The following is a 19853-nucleotide window of genomic DNA, read 5'->3' on the forward strand; positions in this document are numbered from 1 at the left end:
CGCTGCCTGCTGGGAAGTGTAGTTTCTCCCCACGCCTCTCTCTGGGGTGGGTGTTCGTCCACATACTACGTACGTCCAGGTCGCTGCAGCGCACGCCCTCCCCCCACCTCCGTCTCCGCTGCTGGTGGCCAGTCTGCGCGGATGACCGGCCGTGCCTCCTCCAGCCGGCTCCCGGGGCTGAGTGAGGAGACTCGGTCGGGGAGATCTGGGGCGCGTGCGGCTGACGTTTCGGGTCTCCGAGCGCCGGCCCCACCTCCCCAGTTCTTCCAAGTGAGCTGGTCTCCCCGCTTTCAGAGCACCCCTTTCCGGGATAAGGCATCAACCTGGGCCAGGGGCAGCGTCCCCGACCGCTGCCTCCCCTCCCTCCCCAGTCACTTCCCCATTTTCTCCCCGAGCCCGGCCCTCCGAGGCTGCCCAGCCCCTCACACTCAAGGCAGATGCGGGATGGGAGGACGGAGGGCTGGGATCCAGCCAACTCCGTGGGGACCTGGATTCCCAGGAAGAATGGCAGCGACCCAGTGCGGATGGGGGAGCCAGGTAGGCAGCCCGGGAAGAGGGAGATGATGCTGTACAAACCGATGTAAAGACCCACGTAACAACGTGTGTGAGCCGTCTGCAAGGCTGCCTCAGCCTCTGAGAAGCGAAGAATCCAGTTTCAACCAGGTGGTGGATCAAAAAAGATGCCATCGCGCTGTCGGCGGAGGCTTCCTTCCCACTGACCCTGCGGGCGAAGACACCGGGGTTACTCCAGCGGAACACACTCCGCGCGGCCCATGTCCCGCCACCAGGTGATGCAGGGCATTCTTGCTGTTTGCTCTCTTGTTTTCATCCTCTCTAGCTCCCTGCACTTAATCTTCCCCTTTTTCTTAGCAAATGAAAAACATCCAGAAACGATAACATTCCGTTGAGTGGTTCAGTTAAACATGTTTATTGTGGCAGTAAGTGCTAGGTGATTTGACAACGAATAGGACAGAGCCCCTGCGATTGACACTCTACCGGTATGTTACTATCATCTGTGCAATTCCTAAAGCAGTCAATATCATGTATGTTGCTGGTTGGAAATAACATATTTACTGAGACAAATCCAGGTCAGGGGCCAGCCACAGACTGCTAATGGCATGAGCCTAAAAACTTAGGCTTTTTGCTCTGGCCGGTTTGGCTCAGTGGGTAGAGCCTCCCCTGCAGACTGAAGGGTTCTGGGTTCGATTCCTGGCAAGGGCACATGCCTGGGTTGCGGGACTGATTCCCAGTAGAGGGCCTGCAGGAGGCAGCCGATCAACGATTCTCTCTCATCATTGATGTTTCTATCTCTCTCTCCCTCTCTCTTCCTCTCTGAAATATATATTTTTAAAAAGTTAGACTTTTTAAATCCACGTTCCACCTAAATGTTTTTTAACCTGTCATTCTTTAAAATAATTGAAAATGCCTGGGTTGCGGGACTGATTCCCAGGAGAGGGCCTGCAGGAGGCAGCCGATCAACGATTCTCTCTCATCATTGATGTTTCTATCTCTCTCTCCCTCTCTCTTCCTCTCTGAAATATATATTTTTAAAAAGTTAGACTTTTTAAATCCACGTTCCACCTAAATGTTTTTTAACCTGTCATTCTTTAAAATAATTGAACAGTTCTTTTCATTGACAGTATCTTTAATGTTTCACTTACTACCTTTTTCTTCCATCTCGGAGCATATGTAATGTGCACATGTTTCCTGATAAGAGCATAAAGTGTAAATAAAGGATGCTGAGAAGATATAAAGGAACATATCAAATAAATTGACGTAATTCATGGATCAAAATAATTCTACTTCCACTTTGTTCCTTAACAGTTTAAGAGGTATGGAGACCTCCAGGAGGATTTGGAGAAGAGTCCCAATAGTTATTAAAATTCTGGACTAGATCTATTAGGAAAGATAAAGAAACTAAGAATCTACTAGGAAAGAGGAGTTACGGTGGTTTATGAAAGCTTTTCAAGTAGAGATGTCAGCCAGGTGTCATGCCTTGGTGGAGAACTAAACAGGAGAAAATAGATTTACGTTCCAACCTAAAGAGCTTTAGGTGAGAGCTAAGGAAGACATGTCCTGATAATTAAACGTTAAGAAGGTTTAGTGAGGCAGCTCTTTGGAGAGTTTCTTTAAAAGGTAGTTCTAGATGTGTCCATTTTAAGAACAGAAACTAACCTTTTTGATCACCAAGAAGGGGCTCCACACTGTTTCAATCCCTTTTACACATATTAACTCAATCCTTACGATGAACCCATGAGATAGGTATTATTATTTGTGTCTATGAAGAAAAGGCATAGATATGAAAGTTGAAATTCAAGTTAAACAATTTATCCAAAATGATATAGCCGGTGTGAGTGGCAAAGGCAGGATTTGAATCCAGCTCTGTGTTGTCACCCTCTTCCCACCACACCAGCCAGCTTCTCTTAACTGAAAACTAGGTGATGGGCCAAAGGATCGATGAGACTCCAGTTTCTGAGCTCATTCACAGCAGAAACAATATCTTACTCAACCGTATTTGCCACACCTACCTCAATACCTAACCCCTACTGAATTGATTCTAACTTTATATCCCGTCTGACATTTAAACAAAGACGCCAGTGAAGAGCAGTCATCCATCCATATTGGGGAAGAGTGTTACAAGCAGAGGGAACAGCAAGTACAACGGCCCTGAGGTAGGAAGATGCTTAGTTGCTTTTGAGGAACAACAGCTAAGTGGGAGAGTCGAAGACAGGAGTTCCCGTTGGAGAGGAAGCCAGGGGTCACATCATTTAGAGCCACTGCCACTCACTTTAAAAAGGTTAATTTCCAAGAACACCTGGTCAACAGATTGTGGTGCTTTACAAAAGCAAAAAAGCATGATTAAGCTGATAGAAAGAATAATGATTTTTTGGTGGTTATATGCCTAGCAATGGGGTAGGACATTTAAGTGCATTATCGCACTTAATCCTCACATCACTTCTACAGGGTTAGGTACTATCCCAGTTTTAAAGCTTGAGAAAACGGGGAAACAGAAATATCACATAACGTGGTTCACAATTAGCCCATGGCAGAGACAGGAAGTGAGCTGGGTCTCTGAGTCCAGAGCCTAGCCTTTGTAGGATGCCACATCCACATTTTCTCATTGCGAACAGGGAGGAAGGGACTCTTGCCTGCGGGCATTCAACAAGTAATTACTGTTCATTGCCCTGTGAGCGGCACTGTAGAAACAGTAATCAAATGTAACAGCATTTTAAAACGCCGTTGCATGATCACATTCTTACCAATCATTTCTTTTTAAAACTTTGCAGGCAGATGGACTATAAGGTACTTGCCCAACAAACTGCTCAAGATATTTTAGGTTACAGTCAAGATACAGCAGGCTGGAAAGTGGTTAAATCTTCAGTAAGAAAACAAATATGTTTCAAATTTTTGTTTTTAAATGAGAAACAGTTGATTTAAAAAAAATTTTTTTTTTTACAAACAAACCATTTACTTTTGCTTTGTTTTATGTTGTTGTTGTTATTTCCTTTTTTTTCCCCTGTACTTGACAGCTAACTTATTTGTTAATTTTTTTTCTTCCCTTTGAGAAAAAAATAACTGTTTCTAGCAAGGCTTCTAAAATATTCCATGGAAATATGTAAGTACAATTTCCTATTTGTAATTATTGTTTTGAATCCAGTGGCATATATGTATCTAGAATTTAAAGTTTGCTGGCCTCTCATTTATACCTCATTACATACTTAAATTAAGAATTGGGGCTGAAAGGGGCTGCATAGCCACACAAACTTCTATATCAATTACTGTTGACTTATTATAAACACAGCAGATAAATGTTTATAAGAAAGATTTTAGAAAAATCCTAAATGAAATTTGCCCCTCTAGAAAAATAACTACAGCACAGCTGGCATGGCTCAGTGATTGAGCATAAACCTATGAACCAGGGAGTCATGGTTTGATTCTTGGCCAGGGCACATGCTGGGGTTTCGGGCTCCATCCCCAGTGTGGGGTGATGCAGCAGGCAGCCGATCCATGATTCTCATCATTGATCTTTCTATCTCTCCCTTCCCCCTTCCTCTCTGAAATCAATAACAATCTATAATAATAATAATAAAAAAATTTAAAAAATCTTCAGAAACATTATAAACAAAGTTTTTAGAAAAATGAACTTTGAAGTAATTTATATTAATTATTGTAATATATATTTAAATAAACCTTGCTACTTCTAATTGAATATTAGTGTTTTGAATTGCTGATATGACCCTCAAATTTTCTTTACTGTTGATTGCTAAATTAGTCTGTGCTATACTATGACATTATATTTTCAACTTAGACTGAATTAAATTTTGAATTTTCTTTATTTTGTTAACTATAGATATCGTGTTGAAGGAATAATTTCAGAATCAGCATCTAAACTAGCTGATTTCCTCTACAAGCCTGAAATTAGAATTAAATGGGACAAATCATTGAAAGCGTACAATATGATACACAAGATTGATTCGGTAATTTGTTGTTTAATATTAAACTTTTCCTATATTACTATATTTTTAGTTTTATATCTTAGTGATTTAAGTTTATTAAACCTATGTTAAGTAGACACTTCATATTTTATAGATTCACATTGAGTTGAAATCTTTATAAAAGCCTTAAAACTTCCTTCTTTATCACTCAAGAGTTTAATTGCAGTTAGCTTCTTTCTGTTTTAAATGCACACCACATTCTGAATCTGGTTAGCTCTCTTGAAGGTGTGTGCCTTTGGTTATGAGGGGACAAACTCCTGGATTCTCCAACATTAGGTGGAGAAAAGACTAAACATGCCTTGTTAAAGGGAAGTCAGTATATATTTATATTAGTCACTAGAGGCCTGGTGCACAAATTTGTAGGGGTAAGGACAAATTCATGCACCAGTGGGGGGGTCCCTCAGCCTAGCCTGCGGGATCAGGTTGAAACTGGCTGTCTGACATCCCTCAAGGGGTCCCAGATTGCGAGAGGCGCAGGCCAGGCTGAGGGACCCCACCAGTGCATAGTCAGGGTTGGGTAGGGACCATGGGAGGACTCCAGGGCATGTCTGGCCCAAGGGGAGCTGCACCCGCTCACAGTCTGGGACCTCTGGGGGATGTCCACCTGCTGGCTTAGGCCTGCTCCCTGGGGGATTGGGCCTAAGCTGGCAGTCAGACATCCCCCTGGCAGCGCAGGAGCCATCTATCGGACATCCTTAGCGTTGCCAAGGAGGTACGAGAGGCTCCCGCCACCCCGCTGTGTTTGCAGTCATCAGCCCGGCTTGTGGCTGAGTGGAGCTCCCCTTGTGAGAGTGCACTGACCACCACGGGGCAGCTCCTGTGTTGAGCATCTGCTCCCTGGTGGTCAATGCGCACCATTGCAACTAGTCAATTTGCATATTACCCTTTTATTATATAGGATAATAGCTTAGATAACAGGAACAATGCAGACACATACCATAGGGACTTAAGAAGGAACAGCATGTAATGTAATTAAAGAGAAGGATAAAGTGTGCAATAACATATACATGGTTGTGGTTTTAGAAACAGTTTAAATACATTATCTCAGTTAAATGAAGATGAAGAGAGAGGAAAAACAATGAGGAAAGAAAATATAAATAATTGGTGTAGAACGTGATCATAGAAGCAAGTAGGGCTTAGAAGAGGGGAGGAGAAAAGATCAGTATGAGCTGAGGGTAGATATATGCATATATGGCTAGTCTATGGACACAGACAATAGTGTGGTGGAGGCTTGGGGTGGAGTGGGAGCTGAGTAGAGGAGATCAAAGGTGGGGGGAGCAGAAATGGGAGACATCTGTAATATTCTCAATAACAAAAATTTAAAAAAATTCAGGAGAAGAAAAATATGATATAAATGAAAGTAATAATGAGATGTACAAAGAGGTAGAAACAAGAAGAAGTGGGGTAAGGGATTCTGAACTTGGGCCCAGTTCGCTAGATCTCTTATTAAGACTGCTACACTTTATGGTACGTAAATTACAGCTCAGTAAGATGTTTTTAAAAATTGAGTTGCGCAGTTTTGGCTAACAAAAACTTTATTAGAAAGAGGTGGCAAATGTGAATGTTAGCAAACTTTTATGATTTTCACAAACAATTGCATTTATAAAACTCTACATTACTGGGTCTTTGGCTCTTTGAGTCTCCAAACTACATTCCACTTATCAAAAGAAACAAATGTCCCATAAATAAATCTGTCACCATTTTATCATTTATTTACAACTCTGTAGGTTAGCTTTGCCTGCTTTCATTAAGCTGATTTTAAAGTCTGGGAGTTGCGGGGAGAAGCCCAGAACGGTAAGTCCGGTAACAAACAACACACGTCCATGGCCCTCTTGGGACCTGTACCTTTACTTTGAGAAATATGGTCCAGCCCCGGTTTGGCTCAGTGGATAGAGCGTTGGCCTGCGGACTGAAGGGTCCCAGGTTCAGTTCTGGTTAAGGGCACGTGCCCGGGTTGCAGGCTTGATCCCAGTAAGGGGTGTGCAGGAGGCAACCAATCAATGATTCTCTCTCATCATTGATGTTTCTATCTCTCTCTCCCTCTCCCTTCCTCTCTGAAATCAATAAAAATATATGTAAAAAAAGAAAAAGTAAATAATAATAAAAAAAAGAAAAATGTGGTCCATCGCAAATGAAAATCCAAACATTGGATTGTTTCATTCATGATTGTATTAGACTAATTATATAGTTCCATTAGCACTTCAGGTCTTTCTGCTGTTGCTGCAACTCAGCTGTAATAATGGAAGGAATACATGACGTAGCACCAAAAAACTTGAAAATAGAGTCAGAGAAATTATGTGACTTGCTCAAGGTCCCCACAGCCAGTACATGATAGAACCAGGGTTTATACCTGATCTGATCCCAAATTCTAGGCCCTTTACAGTATACCACACTATCTCTGAATAGCTTTACCCTATAAAAGAATTACTTTACCTTCTTATGAATATTTATAGTGTTCCTCTTTAGGAGTGTGTTTTAGTTGACTCATTCATCCCATTGGTGAGCGCAGGATTCCTGCCCAAGGGTTATAGGGGTGGTAAAACACGATACCTGCCACTAGGCAAATGAGATCAACAATAGTTTATTAATAATTAATCGCAGCCCAGAGGAGGACTGTTATTTTGTTAACATATGTGAAGTGGAGCCTAGGGTGCCGGATGGTGAGCCGTGTTTCAACAACAGCTCATAAGAGAAATTGAAATTAATCACAGGTCCTGGAGGAAGCACACTGAAGCCTCGAGGCCATGCAGGGGAGGCAAGGCAGGTACAGGCAGAGTCGGGCAGGCCGGAGGCACATGTCTTTGTTAGGGTCTGTGGGTGGAGTGTGCAAGGGAATTCCCAGGCAAAGGTCTGATCGGTCAACTCAAATAAAAAAGAGCAGCATTTTGGTAAACTCCCTGGGGTGTTTTATCTAAGGCAGCCATGGGCAAACTACAGCCCGCGGACCAGATCCGGCCCGTTTGAAATGAATAAAACTAAAAAAAAAAAAAAAAAGACTGAACCCTTTTATGTAATGATGTTTACTTTGAATTTATATTAGTTCACACAAACACTCCATCCATGCTTTTGTTCCGGCCCTCCGGTCCAGTTTAAGAACCCATTGTGGCCCTTGAGTCAAAAAGTTTGCCCACCCCTGATCTAAGGGGTCACAAGAGGAAGGAGGCCCTGTGAGGTTGGGGAGACTGTTGAACCCAGGACTATTGGGACAGTCGTATCAGAACCTGCATTTGCTTGTGAGTGTGGGCTGGTATCCTTGGCATGCACTTGAATGACGGGGCTAGTGTCAGTTTAAGGCCTCTGCAGGCTGCTTGGCCAAACAAAATGGTTGCTGAGGCAATACCATGCAATAGCCTGGCTAACCTCTCAAGGATACATCATGCCAGGCCGTGTGTCATGGGAGCTGTACCAGGGACAGAGAATAACCAGGGAGGCAGGCTTTATAGTACCAAAAGGTTGAGATGACCCCAAATCCTGCAGGAGGATGCACTTGGCTGTTGGAATAATTCTCCAGGCTAGCAGACACTGTGCCTGATCCAGTCGATAAGGAGGGTTGTTTGGCTAAAGTCCGTATCCATAGTAACAGTCAGGAGAGAAACTTGGAGTTAGGCCATTTAAGACCCTATTTTCACCCAGATGTCAACACATAATATTGGTCACTTAATTTTAGGCCTTACACCATAGGTGCTAAATCAATATACTTTTCATAATACATTAGCTAGCCAATGTGGAATAGTTGTACTGGGAATCAGGGAATCTGGGTTCTAGTTCTGAACTTATCTCTAGTTCTCTGTTAGGCTTTAATTTCTTCATTTAAAATGTCAAAGTGTAGGTGATATAAAGATTACTTTTGAATTTTATGCATTAATAATTATATAAATAGATATATGATTTAAAAATGTTTCCTCTAATTCTGTAGGTTTCCTTTTCATTTTTTAAAATAGGTTTTTATTGATTTCAGAGAGGCAGGGAGAGGGCGAGAGAGAATCATTGGTCAGCTGCCTCCTGCCTGCTCCTTACTAGGGATTGAGCCTGCAACCTGGGCATGTGTCCTGAACAGGAATTGAACTGTGATCTCCTGGTTCATTGGTTGACACTCAACCACTGAGCCACACTGACAGGGCCCCTTTTCATTTTGTTGATGGTTTCCTTGGCTGTGCAGAAGCTTTTTAGTTTGATGTAGTCCCGCTTGTTTGTTTTTGCTCTCGTTGTCTTGTACGTATAATAATCCCCAATGCTCCTTTAACACAGAAAATGCAGGCTGATAGGGTGATAAGTTCTTAAAATTGCAAAGTCCTGCTTTTTCCAAGTAGAGGCCAATCTTCTACAGTGAAATTCTTTGGAGAGCAGTACAAGGAATAGATATTAACTAATTGTTGCAATCTTTATGGTTTGATTTGTTTCAGGACACATTCATATGTCATGCCATTACACAAAGTTTTGCCATGGGCTCAATTTCCCCCCGAGACTTTGTCGACATAGTGCACAGCAAGTGCTATGAAGGGAATGTGTATGTGATCAGTTGTAAGTTGAAACATTTTGCCCACATTTTAGAATTACTATGAGTTATTAATAATTTTTCCCTTTAGCTCACATTTTGGAAGAAATATATTTTCAGTTATTTATTTTTTATTTATGTGGGGAGACTAATACATACATGTATAATGTAGACCAGCCTGCTGTTTTTACCCTACTCTGGAGGTGCCTTTTACATCATAGTCAATGGTATGGCATCTCCTGGCCTTTTTGCAGCATATAACCACACCACTGAGTACAGGTAAATAACTGTAGGCTGAAACTACACAGCAAACATTTCAAATCTACTGAGAAACAAAAGTAATCTTTAGATATATCATTTTATATTTGAACTAGAGGCCCGATGCACGAAGATTTGTGCAAGAATGGGCCTTCCTTCCCCTGGCTGCTGTCACCGCCTTTGCTCTGGTAGGGGCCACCTTTCTGCTTTCGATCTGGCCCAGAGCTGCCTTTCCGCCTTCCCACGCTGCCCAGAGGCCTGGAGCGGCTGGGGTAGTGCAGAATGCCTGCATCCCGCCCCGCTCCCGGCCACTCGGCACCCATGTATGCTAATTAACCCACCATCTTTGTTGGGATAATTTGCATACTCCTGATTGGCTGGTGGGCGTCACAAAGATATGGTCAATTAGCATCTTTGTCTTTTATTAGTGTAGATTGCATAGAATGAGCTTATCCAATAACTGACAAAACTCCTATTTTTACTAGGTGGGTCTTTACACAATGTGCTTATATTTCTTTTAGAAGGTTGGGGTTTTGATGTATCCTTAGCCTCCCAAAATATGTCAGCCAGTAAAACCCCAGTGTGTGACCATTTCTTAATGTGTATTATTCACTTGAAACATTACCAGTTCATACCATGCAGATCTTTGGAGCCAGACAACTCGAGATAAGTCATGATGAAGGATCTTTGGCAGGACAGCAGCCTACAACTCTGTTTCTCTCCACAACTCAATTTAATCTGACCACTACTATCTGAATAGCTTTCCGTACTGTAAGCTACCTGGAGATAGGGACAGTTAAGTGTTGTTAATTACTACTTCCCAACAAGGTTTCTGATATGTCCATGGTACTAAGTTTCAGAGTCCAGAGCTGTGCTAACAGCACTCACACACACTTAGCTCAGGTGCAACATGCCACTAAGGACTGATGTTCACCCTTTCAGATAGCTGTCATTTAGTTACCTCATTGTTAAAACGAGGGCAGATGAAAATCGATTCACTGTCTACAATGCAAAATGGTGTCTGAGTCATAGATCTGCTTTTTTCTGTGTTTTGAAAGCAGACCATTTCTATCTCATTTTTAGGGGTAAAAAAGAAGTCTGAAATCAAAATCAACAAATGGCTGTAACGAGTCATTCAGTGATCAGTACTGAATTTGCTTTAAGCACTTTCTTTGAATTAATTATCAATGAATACGGATAGTTTTCTTCTTCACCTTTCTTTTGCTGTTGTTCACTTTACTATGCTTTGAGTTAAATATTTTGCATGCTTTATCGCACCAGTATGGAAACTGAAGTTCAGAGGAAACAAGTTAGATAGCAATAAGCGGCTGAACCAGAATTAAAACACAAGTCTTTCTAACTTTCCAAAATCAGTACTAACTACCAACCCAATATCACTCACAAAAGACCCATATCTGTTTGTGGAATAAAACAAATTTTCTTTTACGAATAAGCATAATCTCCATATTTTAAACAGGGAAAATATGTTAATATCACTTCTGGAAGTATCATTATGCCAACAGAATAGGCTCTGTCAAGGTGATGAAACAAGTAATAAAAATGGAAAATTCATTCAACCACACTTGATTCCTAAGCTAGACCGAAGCTAATGCTTAACATTGTACTTCCCACAGAATTGATAGCTTATGTTAAAATCACATGGGAAAATCCATCTTCTCTGACAAGAGCAGGATTCAGTTGCACAGAATACATATATTTAAAAAGTATTTTTTGAAAGAGTACATATAATGATCATAAACAATTATCAAATCACCTCCCTTTGTATTCAGATTCAATACAATTATACTGCATAATTCCTAAAACAACTCTATTGATTTTTTAAAACATATATTTTTATTGATTTCAGAGAGGAAGGGAGAGAAAGAGAATCATTTATGAGAGAGAATCATTGATTGACTGCCTCCCGCACACACCCTTACTGGGGAATCAAGCCTGCCACCTGGGCATGTGCCCTGATTGGGAATCGAACTGTGACCTTCTGGTTCATAGGTCGATGCTCAACCACTGAGCCACACCAGTCGGGCAAACTTCTGATTTTTAATTATAATTTGAATTTAGAGAATTTACAGAAAGGGACATTTAAACTATCTTCTTTGACATGCCAAATAAATACATCCAATATTTTATTTAAAAATGATTTAACAAAAAATCTATAAACCCATTCTCTTAATAGCCTTTTTCTTTGTGACTTCTTTTGCTTCAAATCTCAGAAAGTAATAAGATGATACTTTAAACAGTTCTTCTTGTATGTAAAAGGTAACAATAGCATCTTTAGAAATACTAGCATGAAAATGTTTGAGAGGACAATCATGCTCAAACTGGTATTTTCTCAGTTTTGGCCTATGCACACATTCATACGTACAAACATACAGCCCATGTATAAAATCAATGTCAGTGCTGATAATACCTAAGTTAAATTAAAAGCTGTGTTATATATATATACATTTTTAAACACGCTACTTGAAATAGGATTTTTACCTTTGTGGAAGAGGTTTCATTTTATTTCTTTTTAAATCACTTAGCTAAAAGTGTGGATTTTCCAGGATATCCTCCATCTTCACAATACATCCGTGGTTATAACCATGCTTGTGGCTTTGTCTGTTCACCTCTGAAAGAGTAAGTATCATTTGCATTTATTTATTGTAACAGTTTTTAAGTTCAATTTGTGATTTAATTAAAGGATCCCTAAATCATTAGTAGAATATGTACCAGCACATTCTATTGGGGAAAAATGGCCCCTAATAGAATGTGATCTTTAAAATAATTGTTATAAGTATTTTCATAGGAAGTATAATCAGAAAAGATAATTCACTATAAAATATGATTTGAGGTTTCTGGGACAAGTCACACATACACAAAGTTTTTCCCCTCCGGGGTTAACATTAACCTGATGTTTTATATTTCTTCATAGAGTCAGTTCTGTGAATTACTAAGGAATATTTGTGAATTGAAAATAAATTCCCTAGAATTATAATACAGTTACATTTGTCAGCAATGAATGCTTTATCTTGAACACATTCTTTCTAATAGACTGCCTACTAAGAACAGATTCCTTCAAAATGAGACTTCTGGTAGGTAAATTCAGATAAGAGTTGGAAATCAGAAATGAGTCATTGCCTACAGATGGCCAGCCTAGCGATAATAAAAATGGTAACATAAAATACCATTCATGTACATTAACTTAGTGTATATCATTTCACAAAATCCTTAAGTTTTAATTTTTGCTAAATGATTTTGTATTAAGTAAAAAATATTGGTACATAAAGATAAACGTAAAAACTTTATATTGGTCCAATATAAACTTCAATATGAGAAAAATATTTATGCGAATGAAGTAAAAATAAAATTACATTTTAGACCTGTATTCCTTATGAATATCATACTAGTAAATATTGACTACTTAAAAATTTGTTATAATGCCCTAATAAATGTATTTTATAGAACACAAATTCCATAACATATTACATTATCAATTTAAAAACATATACAACCTTTAAATCAGATTTTTACATCATTCCTTTTCTCCTTGAACCTGTATTTTTACTCTTTTTCTCTCACATAACTTTATCCTAGTAAAATATGCTTTGTGCTTTGAATTCTTTTATTAATCATTCTATCATAGTTCTCTGCAAAAATGAGTATTTAATTTTCAAAATTAATTTTATTTTCTGTGACTATAAGTATCTAAATATTAAAAGTATAAGTGTGGGAGAATAAGGACACATATGTAATATCTTAATAAAGAAATTTAAAAATTAAAAAAATAAAAATATAAGTATGTGTGGGATTAAATTATTATTACATATTTATCAAAGCAGATAACATATTACCAAATATGTTACCTGGTATATAATTATTAAAACTGTTATTGGAAACACATTTTTTTATTACTAGCCAAACTTAGATAGCACTTACTATGTGCTGGGAACTATTATAAACAATTTACATACCGGTATATTGATTGATTTGGCCCTCACATGAACTCCACGAAGTAGGTAGTGTTACTGTCTCCATTTTACAGAAGATAAAATGGAAGCTCAGAGAGATTAGGTAACTTTTCAAGGTTCCACATGGGTAATAGCAAAGCTCAGCTTTAACCAACGCAGACTGTTCCCGAGTCTGTGCTTCTACCAAACACACTCGTTTACCTGTGGATCAGTATTACTGGCACTAATAAAATGAGGCAACGCTTATTATCAAGTCCACTTCTACTTTGCATTTTATAAATATAAGCACTGAGAAATTTTGTTCACATAAATACGTGGGTTAAAATGGAAAGAGTATAAGTCTAGCACTGCCCTCAATCCCTTGAACTTCATCTGAGCTATGTACCATAAGTTATAGTAACCTATAATCAAAAACTTCTTCATGACCCATCAACAGACAACTAAATTAGATCCTTAAGTTTTATTTAAGGAAAGAATTGACAACATGACTGGGTAAGGATTTTCACCCAGTCATTAGCCATTCCCTTTCTTAACTCATTTCCAATAGACAAAAGTTTCCCTTTGTCATCTCAAAGGTGTTTGCATGCCAGGGTAAAGCATCACTGTACCTTCTTTTCTGTTTTCTTTCCTTCCTTCCATAGCTATGTATCCTATCATAATCACTATGGAGAGACTTCATTATGAATAAGACAAGCCTATAAATTCAATAGATAAGTCATTCCTATTAGGGGTTGGAGGTGACAGGTATACCTTCATTTTGAAAAGCAAGTGTGACTTGAAGAGGCCGGTGGGAAAGGAAGAGCCCACATCTCCATCAGAGACATATTCTCAGATCAGTTTAAGGAAAAGATACATGTGGTAGTTAGAGTTTTGAAAAGGTGTTCCCTTAGCTCTAGCTAGTTTGGCTCAGTGGATAGAGCATCAGCCTGCAGACCAAAGGGTCCCAGGTTCGATTCTGGTCAACGGCACTTACCTTGGTTGCAGGCTCCTTCCCTGGCCCGGGCCCTGGCTCATGCAGGAGGCAACCAATCAATGTGCTTCTCTCACATTGATGTCTCTCTCTGTCTTTCCCTCTCTCTTCCACGCTCTCTAAAAGTCAATAGAAAAATATCCTCTGGTAAGGATTTAAAAATATAATAAAATTTTTTAAAAAAAATGTATTCCCTTAAATATTATTCATCTTCTTGTACTCCTTGGAAAGGCTTCACATAGCCCAGTTTAAAGATCACTGGGTCAGAATATAAAAAAAACTAGTCTCTTGGAGGGCAATTTGGAAATAACACTAAAATGTTAAATGTACAAAACCCTTGACTTAGAAATTCAGTGTATTTATAGAAGTGCAAACAGATATATTACAAAGATGTTTATTGCAGCTTTATCGCCGCAAAAAGTGAGAAATAATCCAAATGGTAGTCAATAAAGAACTGGTTAAGTGGAGTATGAAACACTGTATGCAGTCATGAAAACCAGTCAAGCTGATCTGTATGTATTGATACAGAAAAATGTGCATGATATCCTATGAGGAAAATAAAATCAGTTGCAGAAAAATAAACACATCTAATTTTTATGTAAACAAAAATATATATGTGTGTATATGTGGGGTACATCTATGTACATATATGTGCTGTCTTTGTATACATTTAGACAACCATCCGAAAAGATACAGTCAAAACTATACATAGTGATTTTCTCTGAGGAACAGGATGAAGGGAACAATTACGACAATTCTGTATTTAAATTTTCAAAAGCACACATTACTTTTGTAATTTAAAAGTCAATGTGAGCTCTAACCGATTTGGCTCAGTGGATGGAGCGTCGGCCTGCGGACTGAGGGGTCCCGGGTTCGATTCCAGTCAAGGGCATGTACCTTGGTTGTGGGTACATCCCCAGTAGAGGGTGTGCTGGAGGCAGCTGATGGGTTTCTCTCTCATCGATGTTTCTAACTCTCTCTCTCCCTTCCTCTCTGTAAAAAAAATCAATAAAATATATTTTAAAAAAAGTCAATGTGACAAAAAGGAAATGCTGACTAAAACTGAAGACTGTAAGACTGTAAGTGGGACTAGTCACTGTTTTCATGTAAAATGTGTATGAGTGTGACAATCACTGTACCTGTCCTTTTCTCTCTCCTTCCTTCCATAGCTGTGTGTCCTATCATAATCACTATGGAGGACTCCACTGTGAATAAGACAAGCCTGTAATTTCAGTAGATAAATCTAAAGATTATTTATGTTTTTAATTCTTCCTTTGTTTACAGTAATCCAGCGCATTCCAAAGTAGTGATGTTTGTCCAGACAGAAATGAGGGGGAAATTGTCCCCCTCAATAGTTGAAGCAACTATGCCTTCCAACTTAGTGAACCTCATCCTCAATGTAAAAGACGGAATAAAGACACACAAAGCTCCCCCAGAACGTGGACGTCATCATAGCTGCCAATCGCACCGTAAGAAGTGAGGCTGTTTATCACGAGGCCATATAAAATCATGTGTAGCAGTTACTGCAGTTTATTTCTAAGTCAACATGCATAATTACTGTTAAACTATTCTAGACAGTATTCTTGTACAAATTACTGAAGGTACGTTATGGAAATGAGAACTCATAGTTGTACAAGAGAACAGTCTTAAATATAGTTTTGAATCGCATATAAGACTGATGTTCAATAACAAGTGTTTTTTGTTTTATTTTTTTAAATTATATTTTAATTGATTTCAGAGAGGAAGGGAGAGGGAGAGATAGAAACATCAATGATGAGAGAAACATGGATTGGCTGCCTCCTGCACACCCCCTACTGGGGACTGAGGCCACAACTCGGGCATGTGCCTTGACAGGGATCAAACCATGGCCTCCTGTTTCATAGGTTGATGCTCAACCACTGAGACACACCGGCTCGGCCTATAACAAGTGTTCTTTTTAAAAAATATATATTTTTATTGATTTTATAGAGGAAGGGAGAGGGAGAGATAGAATCAATGATGAGAATCATTGATCAGCTGCCTCCTGCATACCCCCTACTGGGGATCGAGCCTGCAACCCAGGCATGCACCCCTGACCTGAATCAAACCCGGGACCCTTCAGTCCCCAGGCCAGTGCTCTATCTACTGAGCCAAACCGACGAGGGGAACAATTGTTCTTAATGCCCTTTTATCTTTTGCTTTTTCCCCCCTGGAAAATGTTCTGCAAAAAAGTCAATAAGAAAGCATACAAAGTAAGAGATTATCACTAATTAAAGATTAAAATGTATTTTAAATTGGTTTTCCTTCACTTACTGCTTAAAATTGATAATTAATTGTAAGAAACATGAACATAAAATTGAAAAGAATTACACTGGAATTATGACCAATGATATCTAGCATTTAAAATTGAATGAGCCGAAACCGGTTTGGCTCAGTGGATGGAGCGTCGGCTTGCGGACTGGGGGGTCCTGGGTTCGATTCGGTCGGGGGCATGTGCCTGGGTTGCGGGCATATCCCCAGTGGGGGATGTGCAGGAGGCAGCTGATCGATGTTTCTCTCTCATCGATGTTTCTGACTCTATCTCTCTCCCTTCCTCTCTGTAAAAAGTCAATAAAATATATAAAAAATAAATAAAATTGAATGAGTCATGCATCAAGTTCTGGTTCTAGCCAAGATGTAGTAGCCCATCCTCCCAAGTCCTTTTTCTCTTGTAAGAGACTGCACATAACAACGTACAGGCATAGGAAGATGAGTAGAGGTGGAAAGGGGGCAAACTTCCTAGGGACTTTGGGACTTGAGAAATGACATAGCAGTGAGTTCTCTGTTTCCTTGTTGCCTCCCATATATTCAGGACAAGGCACTAGCTACAGAAGGCTCCAACCTGGAACCACCCATAGGCAGGAACAACAAAAGTTTCTAGAAAAAGCCTATTTCTCCTAGTCGTAGGACTGGCTATAAATGAGAGGGTGGCCTACCAGAACAGAATCTCTTTGACAATGCCTACCCATCACCATCCAAACAGAAACCTAAGAATTGCACCCGCCTCACCCTACAGTTTGAGCAGGGCCAAGCAGAGCGACCTTCCACCCCACCTTGCTCGTGTCCCACAGAAGCAGGTGGTGTTGGCAAGGCTGAGCAAGGAGCCAGTCTTCCCTGTGCCCTGCCAGAAGCAGGCAGCACTCTGAGCCCCTTCCAGGTGGTGCAGGCTGGCCCAGCTGGGAGCTGGTTTCCCACCTCCCACCGCAGAAGCAGGTAGCAGGGCTTTGTATCCCTGCTGGGTAGTGTCAGTGGAGTCCCGTAGCAAAGTGAGCCTCCACCTCACCTCGCAGCAGCAGCCAGCCAGCTAGTGCAAAGAAGGGCTCGTCACATCTGGCTTCACTGCCCTCCCTTGATCCCGTGTCACTCAGGCCCACCGAGATGCTGAGCCCCCATCCCCACCAGCACGTTTTCTCCTCTGCAGTATGTTGAATGGTGGCCCCCCAAAAGCCATGTCTTTGTCAAATCCCTGGACCCCTGATTCTGACCTTATTGGAAAAAGGGTCTTTGCGGATGTAAGTTAAGGATCTCAGTAAAATAATTCTTGGGTACCTGCGTGGGCCTGAAATCTAATCACACGTGTCCTTACAAGAGATGCACAGTGGAGAGACGGGCGAAGAAGGGAAGGCCATGTGAAGACAAGCCACTAACCAAGGAACACCTAGTTACCTAGTGTGGTTGTTATAGTACTTATAGGAAACGAAGACACCCCCTCTGGTGTCTGAGCAGGGCTCAGTGGGCATCTGGGCCTCCACCCGCACCTGGCATCAACAAGTTAAAACAAGGTAGTGGGAGATGGGATAGACAGCACACCTCCCTCCTACCTCCGCCACCCAGGTGTCACTTCAATCTAGGATTCTGAGATATATGCCTGGTGCAAATGCAGCTCCTCTTGATCCAGAGACCTATGAAATAAAAAGACAAGTTACCTGCCCTTCTGCCTACACACACACACACACACACACACTATCCTATATAATAAAACCCTAATATGCAAATGGCGGAAAGACCAGTCACTATGACATGCACTGACCACCAGAGGGAAGATGCTCAATGCAGGAGTTGCCCCCTGGTGGTCAGTGAGCTCCCACAGGGGAAGAGCCACTCAGCCAGAAGCCAGGCTCAGGGCTGGTGAGCACAGCGGTGGTGGTGGGAGCCTCTCCCGCCTCCACTGCAGGCAGGCTGTAAGGAGCAAGGGGTCCCAGACTGCAAGAGGGCACAGTTCTGGCTGAGGGACACCCCCTTCCAGTGCATGAAATTTCATGCACCAGGCCTCTAATACAATTATAAAAAAGGAACAGGAAACCCCAGTAAACATACCCATGGAAAGGGGGAAGAATATAGTCACTGGTTCATAACAATTCTGATACCCCACTGGGCCTCATTCTGACCGTGGGGAAATGTTCCCAACTAGACCCTGATCCTGCTCGCTGGGACTTGCTCCCTGACTCACTGTTCTCCACTGAGAACAATGGTTTTCGCGACACTGCCTGAGGAGTCGCTGCCTGAGATGTCCTCCTTTTCCATCCTCTTCCTCTCTTCTTTCTGAAGAAATAATCCTTGTTTGTAGCCGATTAACTTTCTTAGGCTGCTTCCTATACAAAAACAGTAAAGGGCCAAGAGGCATTTTTATAGCTTCATCCATCTTTTAGGCAAGTTGGTGTTTTTGCCAGTACCCTGCTCTTTCAAACTCTGAGTTTTCTGTATCTGGTTATGGTCTATTATATACCCTAAAGCCACACCTAGAAGTGGTATCAACACATGCTTTTCTAGATGTTCTTACTGCCACTTTTGGATCAGGCTTCTGTGGGACCAAACCCTTGGGCTTTTGTCCACTTGAAAAATCTACTCAACAGAAAAATCTACTTAACTCTCAGAAGTCTTATCAAAATGTCTGATGGTCACAATCTTGATTTGAAGTTGGACCTGTGCTCACGTCTTACTTTGAGACTTTGCTACCTGTGTGGCTAGAGATAAGACAACAGTTTTGTTTTCCAATTTAGTAGTTCTGGCTCTCTATATTACCTTTAACTTCTGCTTTCAACCTAAGTAGGTATTTCCACCCCCTAAAGCTCAACTCTTTCTTTGGCACTTCAGCCTATACAGCTAAAACCCACCAGGTGGCGCTTTCTACATTCTACCTGGAGATATCCTTGCCCAAAGTCAAAGTTCATTAGGTTTATTTTGTTTTCTAAGGTACATAGGCAGCTGTTTTAGCAAATGTTTCACAAAACAGCTTCTTAATAATGCCACAAAATAACCACACATTTTTTTCTCGACTCAAAAAGAATACATTGTCATTATAAAGTTATCAAGCATTTATCCTTTATAAATATATATTCATATATGTATATTTATTTAATCCTCACCCGAGGATATTTTCTCATTAATTTTTAGAGTGGAAGAAAGAGCGAAAGACAGAAATATTAATGTGAAACACACTGACTGATTGCCTCCTTCCTGCATACGCCCCGCGACCAGGGCCTGGGCTGGGGAGGAGCCTGTAACCAAAGTGTGTGCCCTTGAACCAGAATCGAACCTGGGAGCCTTTGGTCCACAGGCCGATGCTCTATCCACTGAGCAAAACTGGCTAGGGCTATTCTTTCAATTTAAAAAAAGTATTGATTTTTTATAGAGAGAGAGAGAGAGAT

The 19853-nt window shown here is 40.7% G+C and overlaps 1 protein-coding gene across 1 annotated transcript; it reads left to right on the plus strand.

The window, feature by feature from the left end:
* The first annotated feature begins 1500 nt into the window (after positions 1-1500).
* Positions 1501-15938, plus strand: STARD6 (StAR related lipid transfer domain containing 6). The gene is made up of 6 exons (XM_015565688.1): positions 1501-3381; positions 3567-3616; positions 4352-4478; positions 8900-9017; positions 11793-11886; positions 15472-15938. Exons 1-6 carry the CDS (start codon positions 3292-3294, stop codon positions 15665-15667), a joined length of 675 nt encoding a protein of 224 aa, XP_015421174.1. The 5' UTR covers positions 1501-3291; the 3' UTR covers positions 15668-15938.
* Positions 15939-19853: the final 3915 nt, after the last annotated feature.

The sequence above is a fragment of the Myotis davidii genome, unplaced genomic scaffold (assembly GCF_000327345.1).
Source record: "Myotis davidii unplaced genomic scaffold, ASM32734v1 scaffold520, whole genome shotgun sequence".
Classification (NCBI taxonomy): domain Eukaryota; kingdom Metazoa; phylum Chordata; class Mammalia; order Chiroptera; family Vespertilionidae; genus Myotis; species Myotis davidii.

Bases quoted from the DNA above. Each gene is read 5' to 3' on its own strand.
- STARD6 (XM_015565688.1), top strand. From the start codon at position 3,292: ATGGACTATAAGGTACTTGCCCAACAAACTGCTCAAGATATTTTAGGT. The intron at 3,382-3,566 runs GTAAGAAAACAA...CTTCCCTTTGAG, and splicing joins GGAAAGTGGTTAAATCTTCA to AAAAAAATAACTGTTTCTAG. The intron at 4,479-8,899 runs GTAATTTGTTGT...GATTTGTTTCAG, and splicing joins TGATACACAAGATTGATTCG to GACACATTCATATGTCATGC.